The sequence below is a fragment of the Mus caroli genome, chromosome 9, assembly GCF_900094665.2.
Source record: "Mus caroli chromosome 9, CAROLI_EIJ_v1.1, whole genome shotgun sequence".
NCBI classification, from domain to species: Eukaryota; Metazoa; Chordata; class Mammalia; order Rodentia; family Muridae; genus Mus; species Mus caroli.
In genome coordinates, this window is record NC_034578.1 from 14,438,442 (window position 1) to 14,460,302 (window position 21,861).

Here is a 21,861-nt window from a genome sequence, read left to right on the forward strand (position 1 = left end):
ACCATTTATTATCAATTCATTATAGTACTTTATTATGAAAAAATGTGGTTCCTATAAAATAAGGAACACCACACAAAAAACATCTAATCTTGTATGCACCTTGCTATAGAACTTCAAAATAAAATTTAAAAATGGCAAAATCAGAAGAATGTTAATCCATAATCACAGTAGACAACTACTATGACTCTACCACCAAATCACTTTAAAAGAAAATAATTTGTACATACCATTAAAATAGAGTACATTAACATGCATACACCATATATAAACATGTAAGAGAATATATATTACTTTCAAAGAACTATGGATATAATTTGATGCAGAGGTTTACCAGTTAGATATAGCATTTAGCTGGAACTGAATGTCAACTCAAAAACAACAAATCATGTTGTTTATAGGTTTTAGAGGAAACTATATCATTGTTACTGTTCCCCTATTTATGTATGTCATCATGATCAAGACAAAATAAAACAGTTCTAGCTGGGCAGTGGTAGCGCATGTCTGTAATCTCAGCACTTGGAAGGCAGAGGCAGGCGGATTTCTGAGTTTGAGGCCAGCCTGGTCTACATAGTGAGTTCCAGGATAGCCAGGGCTATACAAAGAAACCCCATCTTGAAAAGCCAAACCAAAGCAAACCAAAGCAAACCAAAGCAAACCAAAGCAAACCAGTTCTTATTTCAGATCTTACAGCTAGTTACCAACAGAAAGTGTGAGAAGAGAAAATGAGTAAGAAGTCAGGCTTTCCCTTCACCCTCCAAATTTCATGGCACCAGTGTTTAGACTTCAAGAAATCCTGATGTATTATTTTAATACTGCTTACATACTGGAAAAAGTATTTACTTGGTTGTTGGGCTGACATGCATGCTGATGTCAGAGGATAACATCTGGAAGTCCATTCTCTCTTTTCACTGTCTGGGTTAGGGGGAACCAAACTGAGGTGATCAGGTTTTATGGCAAGCAACTTCACCCACTGAGCCATCTTGTTGGCTTTAAGTAGGACAAAAAGGAGACCAGGCACTCACAGGACAGAAAGAATAGAAAGGATCAATATCAAAATGTTGCATACTCTGACAAAAATACTATGTCAGCTGGTCAGGCTGGCATCAAATTCAAAATCCATATTGCCAGTCTCCTAAGTACTACAATTAGTATTGTGTGCTAGCACTCCCGGCTCTTTGGAAGATAAGCTACAAGAACACTGCACTGAGGATTGGGAAATGTTAAGGGCTTGTTTGTGGGCAGGGGGTGCAGTGAAGACATACATATAAACATACATGGTTATAGAACAAAATTGTAAATCAACAATCTGGTAATTGAGCCTGCAGATACTACCTACTAAGAGAAACCCCACACTCATCCATTTCATTTTCAGTATAAATTACACAGTTTCTCAATAGAAAGCGGAAGCTAAAGCACTCTGGCATGTATTCCTTCACTTTCCTAAGATATGCCTCTAATTTATATGCTTAGGAGGAATCACTGCAAAGTTTTTCCTCCATTAGAGGACACCTCAAAGGCTTGCCAATAGCTTTGAGTTTAAGGGGGCTTTTCAGAAAGCATTATCATTCCTCTTCAAGACAGGAAACAGTCAAACATTTCCCATGATCACTGCAGAGCACTTCATTACTTGTGGTCAGTAATGTGAACACTTTGCTGTATAGTTTTCTAAATTTCTTGTATTTTTCAGTTGTTGCCCACCAGAAAGACTGAAAAGATTGGGATCACTAGAGGCCATTGCCACATGCTCATTATTCTACCCACAAGATCTCCCCAACATATCTTTGGGGCATATACAACATGAACTAAAAAACTCTATCACATAGACATCTCTGCATACAAATTTAACAATTAACTGAATGACATTTCATACTTATCAAAAGAATGAAAATCTATTGATGATTTCTCTTCACTAATTTCATGGCAAGTTTCTCAAATGCTTCTCAGAAAGCTATCTCCTGGCCCTCAGGTATTCTGTAGTTTTCTCTCAAACAGTATCAAGGTTGGTCTGTGATTGAGAGTATAACAGGGAAGAAGTGAAACAGCCTTCTGGAGCCAAGGTCATGAATGATACCTCATTTTTTAATTGGCTCTCTTGGAACTTGGGGGTAGTGAGTTGTTCTTTTGCCATATTATAGAGATATATAATCACACAGAGAGGCCTACATGGTGAAGCACTGACAGTTTCCTGTCAATAACCAGTGGAAAATCACTAGGCCTGTGTGTGAGACATCCTAGTAATGGTTCCTTCAATAACAAATTTAGAAAACTACAGCTCTGCTTGAAGTCTTGAATGTAAGCTCATGAGAAGTTCTTAGAAAAAAACTACAGTACTAAAGTGCCTTCATATTCCTGACCTAAAAATGTGAGGTATTTGTCTGAAACCACAAAATTGGGGGTGGGGTGGGGCGGAGGATATATAGAGCAATAGATAATGTATACACCTGGTGCAAATTCTCTCAAATTATCTTAGGATCAACAAAGGTTTTGCACAGAAATTTCCTTAGTAATTATTCACCACAATTCATATCCACCTATTATGTACTCTTTTGTGCACAGACAAGTAGGAGTTACTGGTAAAAGATTTTCCACAGTGGTTACATCCATAGGGCTTTTGTCCAGTATGAGTCATTAAGTGCTTTTTCACAGCTGAGAGATTATTAAAAGCTTTTCCACAGTAACTGCATTCATATGGTTTTTCTCCAGTATGTATTCTCTTGTGTACAGTTAGAGAAAAACTACTGCTGAAAGATTTTCCACACTCATTACATTCATAGGGCTTCTCTCCAGTGTGAGTTCTTAAATGCTGGGTTAGATATGAGCTCTTCCTGAAGGTTTTCCCACAATCCTGGCACTCAAATGGTTTTTCTCCAGTATGAATGCTATTATGTCCAGTGAGCGAGGACCTTGTACTGAAGGCCTTTCCACACTGAGAACATTCATGGTGATTTTCACCCCCTGTATGAATTCTTTTGTGGCTTTTGAGGTTACAACTGGTACGAAAGACATGAAAACACTGGTTGCATTCATAGGGCTTTTCCCCAGTGTGAATTCTTACATGAAGTCTGAGGGATGAGGGATCGCTAAATGCTTTCCCACAGTGATTGCATTCAAAAGGTTTTTCCCCATTATGGATTCTTCTGTGAACAGTAAGATAAGATTTGCTGCGGAAGGATTTTCCACACTGGGTACAGTCATATGGTTTTTCTCCAGTATGAATTCTCTTGTGCTGAGTAAGGTTAGATTTTGTGCTGAAGACTTTAAAACATTGATTGCATTCATTGACTTTCATTCCATGATGACCTCTTTCCTGTTATGAGACAAATGGTAACTATAATTTATAATATTATTATTATACCATGCTATAATAAGATTCCCTCTCCCAGAAAAATCTATGACACAATAAACAGTTTGGTTCTTTTCAGAGCTTATATATGACTCCTGCTTATTCTGAGCTTGCTCAAAGGCACAGACATTTGGCTATAAATCCTTATACTAAAAAATTTCTGGTAAATTTAGGATCACTTATGTTAAATACCGAACACCTGATTCACACTTAATGATATGCAAATTTGTGGGACCTCTCAGTGAAGAAATATATTTAAAGTTGGCTTAATCTTTTCTCTAAAAGTATAGTTTCACAGTATCTTCCCAGAGACATCATTTCCTCAAGATTTAGTGACACTGTTTGTAATAACTTCTTGAGTTTTCTATCTGTTCTAACATGAAAAAAAAAAAAAAAAACAGAATCATTACCTCCAGTTGTACTGTTTTTCCACCGTTATCATGTTCTTTTCTAAAAATAAGATTCTTAGGAGTTAGCCATTTGGCTTTAAGTACCGTCTCCAAATCTGAAACAAATTGAAAAGAAAACAAGTCAGTAGAAGATAGAAGGACAAAAAGTGGGGTGCATATATGATGTAGGGTACACTCGAAGAGATCAGAATAGTTGATAAAGATTGGAAAGACAGGGAAATTGGTTCTGGAAATTTAGTTAAAGAAAATATATTCTAGGACTGGAGAGATGGCTCAGAGGTTAAGAGCATTGGCTGATCTTCTTGAGGACCTGGGTTCAATCCCCAGCACACACATGGCAGCTTGCAACTGTCTGTAACTCAAGAGGACCCAGTACCCTCACACAAACATACATATAGGGAAAACACCAAATGTGCATAAACTAAAAATAAAGAAATCATAAAAAGTTTTTAACAATGAATATATTCTAGACATGTATTTGAGATTGATAAGAGACAAACAAAATAAATGATCAGGAATCAAAACTGTGACTGAAATGTACAATTTCTTTTTTATTTTTTAATCATGATTATGTGTGCATGTGTGTGTTGATGTCTGTAAAAACAGAGGGGTTGAATCCCTCTGGAGTTGGAGCTAGGTGTTGTAGGGATGTTTTTTATCCCATTTTGTCCTCAACTCAGAAACTAGGCCATAAACCATTCACTCCAGCAGCAGACCCCAAAGTCCAGGAACAAAATAATAAAATCCATCACTGGTGGAACAGCTTAAAATGTAGCCACATGAATGGCCCTGTGGTTAGTCATTCAGGATGAAGATATACAGTCCACATGGAGCATCCTGGTACCCAACAATGAGTTCTTAGATTACCTAACTCTAACAATAAAATTGACAGACCATTGTAAGTACTCTGCTTCTGCAGCTGATCTGCACGTGAGAGGCAACAAGTCTCAGGTTTATCACCTCACAGTAAACAACAGGAGGCTAAAGCAGTTTTTGTTTTATTTCAGCAGGGGTTTTAAGGCTCTAGGTCTCTGGAAAGTAGGGGAGGGAGGCCTGTATCTGCTATCAGCATTAGTATGACTCTCAGAGTAATTGTTCTTATGAAAGAAATGCTCACTAAGAGCTGGCACATGGAGGGACCCATGGTTCCAGCTGCATATGTGGCAGAAGATTGCCTTACCTGGTATCAATGGGAGGGGAGGCCCTTGGTCCTGTGGAGTCTCAACACCCCAGTGTAGGGCAATGCTAGGGTGGTGAGGTGGGCGTTGGTGGGTCATAGAAGTACAGGGAATAGGAATGGGGAGCTGTGGAGGGAAACCAGGAAGGGGGATCACATTCTAATGTAAATAAGTAAAATAATAAAAAAAGAGTTGGCACAAGAATTCAGGTCATAAATTGAATAGGAAGTTGTAACAGAGAATGCCTACATGCAATTATCCAGCTTGACGTTGACTACTTGTCTCTAGCTTAAAGTATCAGGGAGAGTTTGAACTGTAACTTAGCAGCCCTTGGAGTCACTCAGTCAAAATCTTATCTCCTGTTTTTGCACCTGAGCACTTCTGAGGTGCGTATCTTCTTTATGTCCTTTGATTAATAGTTTCAGTAGCCCCTTGGAATGTGCCCTAAGTTTTAGTAGTCTCTGAAACAATTAAGCAGCCCTGTTATCAAAGGGACCTGAATGTTTTGTCTGTGTCCCATTCTGAAAGGAGGTGACCATTGCATGCACATTGCTTCTGCAGAATAAACTGAGTCTGGGGCTTTCCTTCAGTGATTTTTCTGACCCTTGCACTATGAGTCTTCCTGTGTAGTGGCTGGGAACTGAATTTGGGTCCTTTTCAAAAGCAATACATGCCCTTAGCCCTTGAGCCATCCCTTCAGCCTGTGTCTTAAAATTTAAAAGCAAAGAAAACCATAAATCTTTGTTTTTTCTTTACGGGACAAAGTATGAGACGATTAAGGCAGAGTTGAGAGAAAAGCAAAAACAGTGGAAGTGTGTGTGCCAGATGTTCACATCCATCTTTGTCAGGAGCAGAAGAATTAATCCTCCATTCCTGCTTTGCAGGCATAGTCGCCTCCCAGGATGCAACTGTGCTTACCTGGATGGATGCCTGGAATAATTCCTCTGTCCTCTGTTATAACCTTGCCTTCTTGTTCCAACTGGGATATCAGGTTTGGTTTATCAAGGTGCTGCCCTATTTATGGAGAAAATATTCATAACGTTAGGGAGATTATTCAAAGGATACTCAACAAATCTGTAGCCAAACTTTTGAAGATAAAAAAAAAATGTGACTTTAACAGCAGTGGATAATTTTGTCAAAATTCATAGGAACACAGAGTAACTTTTATCAGGAAAAAATGTAAGTATCTTTACCTCAATATTCAAAGTAATGGATTATTAATTATCCCAAATATACAAGCCTAAGTTCAAATATACATTTAAAGAGCCCTAAAAGTTTTAACTAAGAAGAATATAAAATCAGGGAAACTGCAGGGCAGTGGTGGCACATGCCTTTAGTCCTACCACTTGGGAGGCAGAGGCAGGCAGATTTCTGAGTTCGAGGCCAACCTGGTCTACAAAGTGAGTTCCAGGATAGCCAGGGCCATACAGAGAAATCCTGTCTCGGAAAAAAAAAAATCAGGGAAACAAAGAGATAAGCATTTCTCAAATAAGATATTAAACAGAAAGTTCCATGAAAATATGGGTCACATCTGTGTTTTGCAATCCCTGTTCACATTTAAAGACGTAAAAGACTCACAAAATTGAGAATGAAAATAGTGACAAGGAGGAGCTCAACAAAAGCTGTGCGTAAACTTACAGAAATGAATTACCTTCCTGGAACTACAAACTTCAAAAAAATCAAATCTACTAGCAGAATATTTAGTTGTGGAAACAAAGTCAAATAACACACTCCTGCCAAGTCCAGCATGGTCTTGGTGGGAACAGAGTGACATAGTTCCTGACCCTGGGATAGGATCAGCAGGCATGGGCCTTCAAAAGTGTTGATGGCTGCTGTGGGCATGAGGCTTATTTGTATATTACATTAAATATTTTCACATTCTTTCAAGGACTGTCCTCCCTGTTAACATTAATGTCTCTAGGGTAATGACAAAATGAGTCTTAGAAGGTGTGGCTAATATTTTAGCAAAATAGTAAACTTTGGTTCCTTTAGGTCAGCCCTTAAGGCTGTGGAAAAGAACTCTTTTTTTTTTTTTTTTGGTTTTTCGAGACAGGGTTTCTCTGTGTAGCCCTGGCTGTCCTGGCACTCACTTTGTAGACCAGGCTGGCCTCGAACTCAGAAATCTGCCTGCCTCTGCCTCCCGAGTGCTGGGATTGAAGGCGTGCGCCACCACGCCCGGCTGGAAAAGAACTCTTAAAAACAGAAATTTGAAAATATATAGTGTCTCAACTATACAAAGACATAAGGATGCAATATGATTTGTATAAGAAAATATAAAGGAACAGAGGTAGCTACACTATGAGTCAGCTTGTCAGAAAGATAAGACAGGCACATACAAATGCAGGCAGATTCCTGAGTTCAAGATCAGCCTGGGACAAATGGAATTTAGTTCCAGGTGTGGTCAGAATGGTGATCTCAAGACAAGTTCCCACCCAGCTAAGTTTACGAAGACAGCAAGATCTCTTAATTATATTGCAATGCAAACCAAACCAAATCAAACCAAACCAAACCAAACAAACAAACAAGAAAAATGTACTTGCTGTCTCCTAAGAATCCAGGGGATAAGGTCATGGAAGCTGATTTGTGGGATGATCAAGAGGGAACCTGGAATAAATAACTGAATTGATATGTAAATAAAAAAACTGGGCTTTTGGTTTGCCTGAAATGAACTACCAAAATATCACAGCAGATCTTTAGATTTTTTTTTTTTTTTTCCTATTGGAGTGCTGAGCTGTCTTGAAATCTCTAAAGAGCAAACAAAATTCTTCAAGAATATTTTTCTAATGGGATTTCTGATTTGGCTGGAAAATCCATGGAGAGTGAACCCAGGTGTTTTAAATTTTTCATAGCTCTTTTAAATTTCTTTCATGATTTCTGGTTAGAAAACCTAAGAATTATTTAGAGAACAGACACAACTCTTAGAATGTTTTCTCGAAGCTATCTAGAGATGGCTGAAGAGCAAAGACAGCTCTTTTTAGAACTTTTTCTGGCTTTCTGATTTTGATTAGAAAACTTAAGAATTACTTTTAGAATTTTTCTAACAGGGTTTCTGACTTGGTTAGAACATCCAAGAATTTTCTTGTTTGTTTGTTTTTTTGAGACAGGGTTTCTCTGTATAGGCCTGGCTGTCCTGGACTAACTCTGTAGACCAGGCTGGCCTTGAACTCAAAAATCAGCCTGCCTCTGCCTCCCAAGTGCTGGGATTAAAGGTATGCACCACCAGTGCCTGGCAAGAATTTTTTTATAGCACTTTTTTCTGACCTTGGTCAGAAAACCCATGAGACATCCAGAAAGCTTTCAGAGTTTTTATTAGCAGAGAGATGTCTAAAGCAGAAAGCTAGCTGTCTCAATCAGAGAGATTTTTAGAATATGAAAACAAAGCTGTCTAGAGAAGAGCAGGACACACACAGAAACACACACACACACAGCGGGAGGGGGGAGGGGGACGGGGAGGGGGAGGGGAGGGAGAGAGGGAGAGGGAGAGAGGGTGAGGGAAAGCCATGACAACAGAACACAGGCTGCCAGCTTGGCCCATGATTTGACTTTGAGTCCTCTGTTTCCACCACTCTGAGACAGCTTTTCTCTCAGAACCCCCCTCCCAGCTGAGGTTGGTCTTTGGCACACACCCAACTAAGTCTGAGTAAAGGGCTCCAGGTCATTTTTAACTGACTCACACACATCTTCTGTTCTGGCTTTGTACTTGAAGAAGAAGAGCCGAATAGAACTTAGTCTATGTTTTCTTTTGGCCTCCAGAGACTTCCTGTGAGACTGGCTTAAAGGGCTTTCCTTTATTTGCTAACACGTTTAAAGATCAATGTCTAAGATAAAACTTGAAGAGGCCTATTCATCCCAATTTTGTCTCCACTCAGAAACTAAATCAGCCTCTGCTCCAGCAGCAGACTTCAAAGTCTGGGAACAAGACAATAAAATCCCCCACTTAAGAACAGCCTAAAGATAGCCACATGAATGGAAGATATCCTTATTTTTTTTTAATTAGATATTTTCTTTATTTACATTTCAAATGTTACCACCGTTCCTGGTTTCCCCTCTTAAAACCCCCTATCCCATCCCCCTTCTCCTGCTCACCAACCCACCCACTCCTGCTTCCTGGCTATGGCATTCCCCTACATTGGGGCATAGAGCCTCCACAGGGCCAAGGGCTTCTTCTCCCATTGATGACAGCCAAATCCACCCTCTGCTACATATGCTGCTGGAGCCATGGTTCCCACCATGTGTACTCTTTGGTTGGTGGTTTAGTCCCTGGTAGCTCTGGGGGTACTGTTTGGTTCATATTGTTGTTTCTCCTATGGGGCTGCAAACCAAATGGGAGATAACTTACCTCAGGATAGGACATCTGTGCTGGGCAGCCCATCCTGTGGTTAATCACTCATGACACAGGAATACAGTCCATCTGGGGCATCTCAGAACCCATGAATGAGGCTTTAGATTACCTAACCCTAACAATATAATAATAAAACGTTTGTCTATCTTAAGTCTAAGTCACTTTGTTTCTGTAGCTGATCTGTCTGTCTGAGTTGTTCTGAGGCTAGAAGCTGCTGTCTCTAGTTTAGCACCTTATTGTAAAACAGCTGGGTATTAGGTAAAATGGTCTTTGTTCTATCTCTGCAGAAACTGCAGGCTCTAAGTGGAAGTCTAGGGAAGAAATAGAGGAGGAAGGCCTGTATCTGCTCTTTGTTCATCTTTCAGTATGCATGATCACATGATAACAGGTTCACTGAAAGTTTGCACATAAATTCAGGTCATAAAATGATAAGAGGCATAACCACTAAGAGTAATTGTCAGGATAAACATTCATAATTTGTTATTAACTATACAGGTTCATGGAGAGTCAAAAGACTAAGTTATCATTGAAGTTCTTTTCTAAATAAACCCAGTCAATATTTTATCTTCTGTTCCTACACCTATAAATTCATAGTTCTCTTTGATTAATGGTTTTACAACTTCATGGAATGTGCTCTAGGTTCTAGATGCCTGTTTGCTATCTCAGAAGCAACTGACTGGTGACACTGGAAGACTGGCAGTTTTGACATTGGAAAAGATTTAATAACAGTCTTAGTATAAAAGAGGCTTGAGTGTCTTTGTGTTAACATTTTGAAGTGGTGATGACCCCTCCATGCTGGTTGCTTCGGCAGAATAAATGCTTTTTGTTTTTGCATGCTATTTGAGTCTGGAGTCTCTCTTCAGCAATTCTTGAACCCTAACAAATTGCAGACACAAACAAGCACTAATCAAAAAGAACCCAGGAGGGAAAACCAAACAAAAAGATGTTTGCCTAGAAGGGTTCTGCAAAGATACCTAATGTTCTCCAGAACCAAGATTGTTAGAGACATAACCACGGCAATAGCATATACCCAGAAAAGACCTTACAAAACTCTAGGTTCACATACTTGGTTGATGTCTAACTGTGCATGAAGAAAAAAAAAAAAAGGTGAAAGCAGTGTTAGAAACCCATCTCACTTAGTTTTAGTATTTATATTCCCTCATGCAAATATAAAGCTCATTTAAAGAGATTAAGAGGTTTAGGTCTTTGGTTTTAGGACTTAAAAATAAGCTAACCAATTACCTGTGTCCACACCTGATAAATACTGATACTGGAAAATTAGCTTTGAAACATCAGTAATGCTAAATACAATGAAATGATAATCCCAAAGACAGAGGAAAAAACAGACTCTGGAATTACTGCAGATTGAACACCTTATTGCAAAATTCAAAACACTCCAAAATCTAAACCATGTTTTTAAACTTTTGTTATTGAGAACTGCAAAAATAAATAAGTACAATGAAAGGTGATCATTTTATATCCTCCTCAATATGTCCCTCTCTCAATTTCTCAGTTCCCACCAACTGCCACTAGTTCCCCAGGCAGCAGTGGGACCTAGATATTATCCACTCCAACTATGAAGGAATTTGGCTTCTACTAGGATACTGCTAATATATTTTTTAAGGCAAGTTTGAAGCCAACCTGGTCTTCATAAAGACCCTGTTACATAGGAAGAATGTGTCAAAACAAACGAGCAAGCAAACAAACAACCAAACAACAAAAAGCCATATGAAAACCTACAATCTTCCAATCCATGAGGGAAAACCCATCAACTACAGGGAATAGGTAAGCACAGGTTACATGAAAGTACATGGGAGATGCACGGAGGGTTAAAGGTGTAATTAAGTGAGATATGGTGATTGGAAAGGGGAGATGGTATGAACTGGATTAGCCAAAACTAGGATCTCTAAAGCCTAATGGTGGTGTGAATTAGAGTGACCCCCATAGGCTCATATACTGCAATGCTTGGTTCCCAACGGATAAAACTGTTTAGGAAGGATTGAGAGTGTGGCCTTGTTGGAAGAGCTCTGTCAGTAGACTTTGAGGTTTTAAATGCCCATATGAGGCCTAGTCACTTCCTCTCTACCTCCATCTTGTAGATGATATAAGCTCTCAGTTACTACTCTAGGGCCATGCCTGACTGCCTGCCTACCTGCTGTCATGCTATCTGTGACAATGGCCATGGACTAACTCTATGAAACTATAAGGAAGCACTCAATTAAATGTTAAAATAAGTTGCCTTGGTCACAATGCCTCATCATAGTGACAAAAGAGTAAGACAAGCTTTAAGGAATCCCATTGGTTTGCAAGTTGGAATATATTAAAACAGAGTTTGAATAGAAGTGTCCTGCATAGGTAGAAATCTTAGTGTCAGGCATAAAGTATTTCCCTACAAGTTATTAATCAGGAGACCACAGAGGCTATTACTAGTAACACTGTTTAGCTGTTCATCATAACTAGACACTAAGATCCTATTGCCAAAAACACCACTCAAGTTTAGATGCAGAATGTAGAAAAATGAACCTTCCCTGATGACTAAGTTGTATACTACTACAAGGTGCTATGCAGGTTGCTGTGGGAGAAAGGACATCAACGATCTTATCCAGTGCTAGACCCTGCATGCTAAAATACTGACTTGCTGGCAGAAAAGTGCCCATTTGTGTAGCAGTGAGTACATGACAGAACCCAACATGGGAGATTTTATGCTTGGTACTGTAAAGCTCATGACTAGAAAGATCATAGAATCTAAGAACATATTCTTGTTTTGCTAAATGGTTGTGCTGTTAAACCAAACTCTAAATATTGGTTTACATGCAAGGATCTGTTCTCTCAAGTTTGTTCAGAGACATTTCTTTCTTCATTGCACAGTATTAATGAAGAAAAACCACAAATGATCAAAGTGCTGAGGAATGGGTCATCTGTATCAACTTCACATAATTCAAGGCTCAGGGAACTCAAGTGGATAAGGGGACAGAAATAATATAAGACCTAGAGTGTAATGATGAAATGCTTACTTCTGAGTATGTCATGACCATTGCATATACTGACTCATAACAGATATGATTACCTATATAATAATATCAAGCCAGTCAAAATTACAGCATAGCAAGAAAAGGGACCCAAAGGCCCTATCCCTAATTGATGAGCTACTGGAAATTATCTTGCTCATGCTGGAGTGGATGGCCACATACCCATGTGCATACATACAACACTAATTAGACTTGGGGCATTATTAGTAACAAAACAAACACCAAAAAAGCTAAGATAAAGATGAAAGGGAGTTAAGGTAGGTTGATATTGGAAAGATTGAGAAAGGTATAGTGATGGATGAACATTATCAATATACACTGAATACAAGTATGAAACTTTTGAAGAGTATACACACACACACACACACACACACACACACACACACAGGAGTTATCTTATTCTCTTTTTATGCTGTAAAAAATTTTGTGTTTAAGTATTTTATAAGGAAATAAGGAAAAAGAGGCTTATTTGGCTCAAGATTTTGGTGTCTAGAAAGTCCAAACAGCATGGCACTTAGAGAAGAGCCTCTGGCTCTGTCCCAATATGGCGGAGAAGGGACAGATAGATAGTGGAGTTGTTATACATGTAGAGATAATTCAGGTTCAATATGCAGCACTTACACCTAGCTGCTCACAATTGCCTATAAATTCAGCACCAGTAGGTCGTGATACTTCTGGCCCTGTGGGAACTGGCAATCAGGTACATTTGCCACACATGCACACATAATTAAAAACAATAAAATAAATGTTTTTGTTTTCTATAAAGGGTTAATATGGCCGAGAAATAGAAAGCAGACCAGCTTTCTGGAGAAGGGATTAAGCATGTGGGTTGCCTCCCTATACAACAACCCATTCTTATGATAATTAACTTGGTCCCAGGAGACCTGACTGACACCCAAGAACCAACATGAATCCTTTCTGAGGATGCTTTCTTTATCCTGACACCTCCCAATAAGTCCCACAATTAGAAGTTTCCACTACTTTTAACAGTGCCTTTCATAGCAGATTAAGTTTCTAGCACAGAAACCCTTGGAGGCTAATCTAAACCACAGCAGAAGTAATGAAATGTTCTGAAATCACGCTTCTATACACCAGGTAAATGTACTAAAAGCCACTCAATTGTATATTTTTAAAATGATTCAAACATTGTTTTGTTTTTATAACAAACTGGACTGAAAAGCTTGCTCAAGTCACTAAATAAATGCAGGGCTGACAGTGGCTTACCAAGTGAGGCCAGGTTCTTCCAGTTTTCCAGCATTACGTTCCTGTACAGAGTTCTTTGCAAAGGATCCAACAGAGCCCACTCCTCCTGTGTGAACTGTACAGTCACATCTTCGAAGGACACCAATTCCTAAATCATTCACACATTACAGCTTAGCCAAGGATCCCACCAAAGGGGTGAGTCAGAGAGCCCAAGATGGTAGACCCACAGATGGGAAGGAACCCAGAGCACAAGACATGTAGGCAGGTTGAATCTGCCTTGGCTGCTGGCCTTGGTGTTCTGGTTCCTCTTTTGTTTACTGCCTTATCTCCCAAAGTCCCTTCCTTTTTTCACTCTGACTATTTGCTACTAAAATTTCATTTCCTGGGGCTGACCACAGTCATGGGACAATCCACAAGGAGGAGAAATAATTGTTACATGAATGAATAACACCCCATGGCTGTGATAAATTGCCTGAAAGTACGACATAGTAAAACCTTTACTTGACCTCACCACAACTCTTAGGACGTAGGTAATGTACATAGAGACCCTGGAAGGAGCTTTGAGAGAGTAGTAGTACATGTTAATACAAGAGACATTTTCTGGGATATCTCCAAGCCCTTGCCAGATAGATGGGGATGCTGATTAGACTGTGTAAGTCTCTATAGTAACAAGTTTATGGAAGGAATGAGTTGAGAAAAAAATGAAGATTTGACTTACCTCTAACAAACTTGTAAAGAACTCAGTAGCTAGCCCTTTTTTCCCCATCTGTCCTTCCTCAGGAGACAGTGGGTACCGAGAAGACTGAACTGAAGAAGAAGATAAAAATCATAAGAATCTAGGATATCCTAGTATGCTCTGTGGTTTACTTATCTACCTGAGACTGATTATATACAACTATTAACAACTACAACATGTGTGCGCGACACACAAATAGTACATTGCTCCATTCCTGCACACATACTTAGTCACAGCTTCCAACAGCATGGCATAACCTTGTCTCAATCTAGCTAATATACTTAGCACCTGGGTCTACCTGCCTATGAAGAAGAGAACACATCCACAGAGGAAATTGGTGTTTTGCAGTCATCACCATTTATTCCAGGAAGAACTAAAGGTATATACAAAAGAGACCAAAATATTCAAAATTATAATGAAGATGGCACATGCAATACTCAACAGTTACACCCTGTCCCATGGGCTGTCTTTCATATCCATGGACCACTGGGCTCCACTCTTGCCTTATCTGCTAGGCCTGAGCCTCCTTAATCCAGCCCCTTCCCCTTTCTGAACTGAACAATGTTCTTGGAGCCTTTGAGTCTAAGGGCCTAGCTCTAAGGGCTGCTAGGACCCAGTGACTTACCATATATTAGAGGACTGATAGTTGCTGCCATCCTAACTCCAACACTAGAGCTCCTGAACACAGGGCAGTGGATGGGCCCGATACACTTCTGATTCCCACAGATACGAAGGACAGCACTCTGGAATCAACAGAAGATAGAAAGTCTACACAGCCACTTTCCTTTCCCGGGGGTACTGGAGGATGAGCCCTTTTCAGCTTGTCCATCTTTGCCTTCTTCAAAATGCACACTGTGTCTCCCTCCCTCAACCTTTATTCTGCTTGGCAGGTTGTCTGTGGGGTGGAGAGGTCTGTTCTCTCTCTGCTTTCACATCACCATCAACAAGAATTCTCCCCACTTCAAGCAACCAAGCAATTCTGAAGTCCTCATTAGCTAGAAATCTACTAACTCAATACACCTCTGGCATGATTTGCTTGAATACACTATCAGACTTGAAGATTCATATGATGTAGGATCAGTTCTTAGAGTGCAGTCATAACTCAATTTTAGATGGCGGTTGCCATCTACCCACTCAGTGGATTTCCCTATGCTCTTGACCCAGTGGCTGTAAATGGTGCTCCCATGATCTCTTTCTTGGATTTGGTTAGTCTGCTTGAACAGACTAGTCACACAACTTGGGAAACAGTTTATTGGAGTGTAGTAATTTCTGTCTTGACTTGTTAAGACTCATGAAGTTCTAAAGGAGGCTAGTTAAGACAGTGGAAATTTTAAAGGGAGGCTCCTTAAGGCACAGGAAACAAGCAACCCAGGAAACATCTGTAAAACTGGAGGAGATTCACAAGGCCTATGTCTCTTCAGAGTTACATAAGCAGTAAGCACTGCTGAGGAGACAGACCAGCCTAGCTGCCTGGAAAGGATCAAAACCACTAAGCTGCTGTATCAGACATTCTGTGACCTATGAAGCAGCCTGCAAGAAGTGTCTTGAGTTCCAAGTTTACAATACTGGTGAGCAATCACCATTGTTGGGGTGGCCTTTGGGGATGCACCCACTTTTGATAGTTCCATATTATTTTTTTCCTTCAAGTTCTTCATCCTGCTACTCAAGCCAGATAGCTTCTTCTGTGATGAAATAGTCTTATGGCCTAAGTACGTATTTTTCCTAATTACTGTCCAGTCTGCTTCCCTATACTAGCCCATATTTCTCATAATGTCTCCTTTCCTCTTGTCCTACTTGCTCCTCACATGGTAACATCTACTGTTCACCACTTCTATCTCTGGAACAACACCCCTGAACCAATGATGACTGTTGGCATTTAGTCTAGGATCTGCCTAACAGTTACTTGGCAGTAGCCAGGTAAGCCTAACTCACTATAAAAGGGGATGCTTCCCCCTCCTCTCTCTCTTGTTCTCTTGCTCCTGCTCTGTCCCCTTGCTCCTGCTCCCCCTCTCTTCCCATTCTTCTCTCTCCCCCCTCCCTCTCCATGTACTCACTGTTGGCCTCTACTCCCCCACCCCTGCCTTTCTCTGTCTCTACTCCCTCTCTCAACCCCCTTCCCATGCCCTGAATTAACTCTATACTACACCACCGTATGGCTGGTCCTCAGGGGAAGGAATGCCTCATCAACTGCCCACAGACGCACACCTTTACCCCACACCTTACCGCCCCTCCACCAAAATATATTCCTTCTCTCCTTATCTTTTTATAAAACACAACAATGAAGAAGTAGCAGAGGCACAGACTATTGTCACTGGACACTATCTCTTGTCTGTTCCATGAACATAATCACAGAAGACTACAGGCTTTGCTGAGGACACATAGAAAAGCTTTCTCATACACATCTGGCCATAGCTCTTATGAAACAAATCTGTTAGCATTCAATTTTTTCTCTTTCAAACCCATTTTTATTAATTATCTCAATGATATCCAAATATCAAAAGACTCCGGTAAGATAACTGATTGTATTTATAATAGCAAATAATTAAAATAATCATAAATGGGTCTGGGGAGATAGCTTAGGAGGTAAAGGCACTTGCTGTCAAACCTTACAACTTCTCTTTATCCCAGAAATCCACACGATAAAAGATAAGAATTAGCAAGCAGTCCTCTTACCAGATACTATGGCACATAACATCCACACATAAAAATAAATGTAATATAATAAACACAGGCCATATAGTAGTAGTGAACCAACTTTCCAAGTTTTCATACTTTGCAAAAGAATTCTGAAGATGTAAGAAAGGTAAAATTTTTGAGTTTGGAGAATATCCTGGGTTATACAAATTGAAATATACAAGGAGGAAGGAGAGAGGAGAGGCAGAGGCAGGCAGATCTCTGAGTTCGAGGCCAACCTGGTCTACAGAGTGAGTTCCAGAACAGCCAGGGCTACACAGAGAAATCCTGTCTCAAAAAAAAAAAAAAAAAACAAAAAAAAAAAAAAAAACCCAATGTCTTTAATGTCTTTTTTCTTAGAATGCACATTCCATGACAGGACAAAAATCTGTTTTGGGCTTCATGCATTAGACCAGGGTCCAGCTCATGAAAGTGACCAACTATCCTAGATGGTCGGACTTCTCTGAATCCTCAATGTCCTCTGTTCTAGAAAATTCTTCAATCTTAAAAAAAATGAGGGTCTTGATCATCCTAACCTGTGTAATAATGAATTTCATTACACAATAACCAAATATTCCTGTAATATAATTACAGGAAAGCTAAAATAAAAAAAATTGGCATGATTAGGAATGCATCTCAGTAGTAGAGCATCTGCTTAACTGGTGCACAACAAGTGTTTGATCCCCAGATTTTCATAAAAGAAATCAAATACATACAGCTAATAAATACCTCCTGAATTATGAAAAAATCATACTGCTATTTCAGAAATTCAGAATGCTAAATTCCTATTAGGAAGAAAGGTAACGCTGGGCGGTGCCTTTGATCCCAGCACTTGGGAGGCAGAGGCAGGCGGATTTCTGAGTTTGAGGCCAGCCTGGTCTACCAAAAAAAAAAAAAAAGAAAAGAAAGGAAGGACCACCTTGTTCTTTGATACCTTTCTAAATGTTTTCAATCTTATAAACATCTATTAGCTACTCAATTTTTAAAATTTCTGCTCCTAATGTAAGGACACTCAAGACATCATTTTCATATATGCCCTTTTATTCTAAAACGTCATGACAATTTACAAGTTTTTAGAAGTCACATGGAATGCGCTTGAAGAGTGCCACTGAGTACTTCTAACATTTACTTCAGACTTGTAAGTACTAAAAATACACACAAATATCTCATATATTTGTACTTAATATAATATTCTGAAAATTTAGGTATACGTATACAAAAAATTCTGCATTTATATGCTTATTCATATTCATGGTTAATTACTCTTATTTTGTGTAATTTGCATTTAACTATATTTACTTTTCACACACCTTTGTATCCATCCCTTGAATATAACCCATCAAATATTAATACAGCTTCTTGAGATAACCCTCATTTTAAACAGGTTGCAATCTTAGAATTACAACCTGTTACAAGCAAAAGAAAAGGAGTTCCACACTGCAGGATCAGGTGGAACCCCATTGTTTCATATTCTACATCATACTCACCTGGTTACATGAAATTAATAGATTAATGAGGCCAGGTGGACATTCAGGTGTTTTCAACACAACATTGAGGGTCCAACACAAATTTGAGTTTGCATGATGTTTTTCTTGTCTAGAAAATAAGGCACAAAGATTGATGCTGAGTCCTTTTATGGAAAGCATTCAAACTGTGACAGGAAAAAACAAAACAAAACAAAACAACCTTTCATTGCCCCTCTTCACGTGTATTTACAGAGTTAACGTGTAATAATAGCCCAGATTTTGGCTGTGTAAAAGGAATTACCTAATATCTATGCAGGCACAAACTCAGCAGAAGCTGGAATGATGTATCTATTCAATTGCTCAAAGTATTGACTAGAGAGAGCTCTTTTGGTGATTCCACGTGCAGTAAACGTGCCTTGTAGTTTATAGATCCTAAAGGTGATGGGGCTGAATGAACTCACAGAGCTAGAAGGATTTCTACCCTCAGCACAAGTGCTAATTCGCCCTGAACGCACCTTGCAGCTCAGGATATAGAACAGGGCCCTGGGGCTCTACCCGCTGGCTGACGTTCCCTCCGCTCGCCTGCCACGCCTCCCTCTGTGAGAACAAAAAGCATTCCCAGAGCTGCGAGCGGGATAAGCTCGGGTTTTATCGTTGGCTGCGAAGGCAGCCTGGGGCTTTCGGGAGGTAGCAGGAGTCCAGGGACACTAGGCTGAGGGCGCTCTCGGCCGGCGCTCTTTCTCAACTCGACTAAAAACCCGTGTACACACACCGAATCGCCCTTCCCAGCCGCCGAAGACGCCCACCCCGAAGATCGACCACACCAGCTGAGCCGATTCCTCCTTCCGTTCCGCCCGGCGCTTCCACTTCCGGCCCTGTGCGCCGCCTCGCGGTTCACTTCCGCCTAAAAATTTGTCCGGGTTTTAGGGCAGATTACACGTCTGTGGACCCCTTCGGGTTGTACGTGTTCTTCCCACTTTGTTTAGTGACTGTGTACATAGTTGGATTTCGGGATAGGTCAGAGCTAAAGAGACCAGGTCGACCCTGGGAACTGTAAGAGGACGGACTATGGTAGAACCTGGAAGAGCAAGCTTGGGGGAGCTTGTGTTAATAGCTGGGAAATAGTTCTGAGGAAGTGGCTAGGGTGAGGGTTAGATCTGGGGCAGGTGGGCAGAGATAAAATCATGAGTGAACTGAGTTGACAAGGGGTGGAGATTAGTTTCAGGGGTGGACATATGGAATAGTGTATGGTATGAAGTATGATTTCTATTGTCCCAAGGGATTTGAGAGGCTGGTTACTGGGATAGGAATATGGATGGGCCTACGTCGTATGGGATGTTGTAAGTCCTGTGGTCCTACGGAATATAAAAGATCATCCCCAGGGGTGGAACTGGAGGTAACCCTCCTTGGATCATGTCAGAATGCCGTCTATGAAGTAAAGATGTGTAAGAAGAATTCTGACTGCCGATGAGAGAGCCAGGCAAGAGTCCTGTGACCGACCTATATCGTTCTTGGAATGGGGATTCCTGTCCCTCCGGGGTGTAGTAAATAGGAACGGGTGTACTTGAGATTGTCACGACCCCTTGTGGAGTAGGAGGTTAAATGACTCTTTCACTGAGATCTCCTAAGACTGTAAGAAAACAGGTATTTACATTACTATAACCATGGCAAATAAACTGGGCAGTGCTGGTGCGTTCCTTTAATCCCAGCACCTTGGGAGGCAGAGGCAGGTGGATTTCTGAATTGGCGGCCAGCCCGGTCTACAGAGTGGGTGTCAGGACAGCCAGGGCTACACAGAGAAACCCTGTCTCGGAAAAAACAAAACAAAACAAACAAACAAAAAAAACCCCCACCAAACCAAACAAACAAAACAAACAAACAAACAAAAAAACAAAACAATGGCAAAATTATAGTCATGAAGTAGCAACAAAAATAATTTTTTGGTTGGTGGTCACCATAGCATGAGGAACTGTATTACAGGGTCACAGTTGCATTGGGAAGGTTGAGAACCGTTGGTATACAGCTCATGGTAAACTCGGGAGAACAGGTCTTGCCCCTGTGACTCTGTACAGCTTTAATTCGCATGAGCCTTTTTCTTTTCTTGATGAAAGGCATTCTAACAGGAAAATAAAGATTCCTGCTATCCTATTGGGTATATACTACAAGAAAAAAAAAGTCAGTGTTCTAATTTGATTTCTACTACTGTGATAGAACATTCTGGCAAAAAAAGAAAGAAGGAAGGAAAGAAAGAAAGAAAGAAAAAAAGCCCCTTGAGGAAGAAAGGACATCCTACTCACAGTTCATCACTGAGAGAACTCTGGGCAGGAGAACTAAAACAGATGTAGAGAACACTGATTACTGTATTAATACCTTAGGTTGTTTAGCTTACTTTCTCATACATCCCAAGATTTCCTCCTCAGAATAGCACTGCCCATGGTATTATGGATTCTCCCACATCAATTCTAATCATTAAAGTGCCCCACAGACTTGTCTCCAGGCCAGTCTCATGGGGGCATTTTCTCTATTGAGGTTTTATGTTTACAGGTGACTCAAGCTTGTGTCAACGTGACAAAAAACTACATTAGCTTGTTATAGATATATCTACATACTTGAGCTTGTTACTTCTGTCTTCACAATAGCTATGCTCCAACCAGCCTATATGCCTGTTAATAAATTAATGGGTAAAATGTAGTAAATATACACAGTGGAATTCTATCTATTCATAAAGAATATGTCATTTGCAGAAAAAAAGAACGATGAGGAGGAATTATTATACTAAGTCATCATATTAAAAGAAACTAGTCTCAGAAAAATATTGCATGTGTTCTATCATAAATGGAATCTAGGGGAAATATAGTAGGGGAATGTCATAAACATTCAATTAACATATGTTAACTTAAAATGCATTTTCTTTATTGCATGTGTCTGCATGCAGAGGTCAGAGGATATTCCTCGGGACTCAGTTATTTTTCTCCTTATACCATTGTTAATGTCTAGTGTGTTGAGGGGTCCCAAATTAATTAGGACCCAGGGGATGAACAGTGGTAGCACACCAATGTATAATTTATTGAAAGTTTCAGCATCTTTTATACGGAAAGCAGAATTAAGATTTTCCCACAGTTTCCAGTTTACACCAGGTGCTGTTTACCTAGAAATAGCTTATCCCTGTTCAAAGTGACCTAAACCTCCTTGCAGACTGAGAAATCTGTCTGCAGTCTGACTTATAGATGTGCAGGTTCTTATAATTAAAAACAAAGTTACTTACTCACATGAGAAATGGATCACGATGGTCACGTCCTCGGGTTTGCTGCTTACTTGGCAGAATACCAGGATCCTCTGCTTGAGAAAGTATGTTTCCTTGCTCCCAGTCTGCTGAGAATGACAAAGACCCTGGCTGCCTTGAAGCTAGCAACCTGGGAGCAGTCTCCTGATGCCATTTCCCTACACATCACGTGGGATGGAGGGATCAAACTTATGTTGT

At 40.1% G+C, this 21,861-nt stretch overlaps 1 protein-coding gene across 6 annotated transcripts; it reads right to left on the minus strand.

Moving 5' to 3' along the window:
- Positions 1–612: 612 nt before the first annotated feature.
- On the minus strand, positions 613–21,675 carry Znf558 (zinc finger protein 558). Of its 6 annotated transcripts, XM_029481175.1 has the most exons (10): positions 19,706–19,774; positions 19,153–19,284; positions 18,682–18,812; positions 18,402–18,510; positions 14,867–14,984; positions 14,224–14,312; positions 13,527–13,653; positions 5,850–5,945; positions 3,754–3,848; positions 613–3,307 (listed from the first exon to the last, which is right to left on the minus strand). In XM_029481175.1, the coding sequence occupies exons 5-10, from the start codon at positions 14,895–14,897 to the stop codon at positions 2,522–2,524; spliced, it is 1,224 nt and encodes a 407-aa protein (XP_029337035.1). In that variant the 5' UTR covers positions 14,898–14,984; positions 18,402–18,510; positions 18,682–18,812; positions 19,153–19,284; positions 19,706–19,774; the 3' UTR covers positions 613–2,521. The 6 variants fall into 6 exon arrangements, with proteins under 6 accessions (XP_029337035.1, XP_029337036.1, XP_021028473.1 ...); XM_029481176.1 differs by lacking the exon at positions 18,682–18,812 and having other exon boundaries at positions 19,187–19,284; XM_021172814.2 differs by lacking the exon at positions 18,682–18,812.
- Positions 21,676–21,861: the final 186 nt, after the last annotated feature.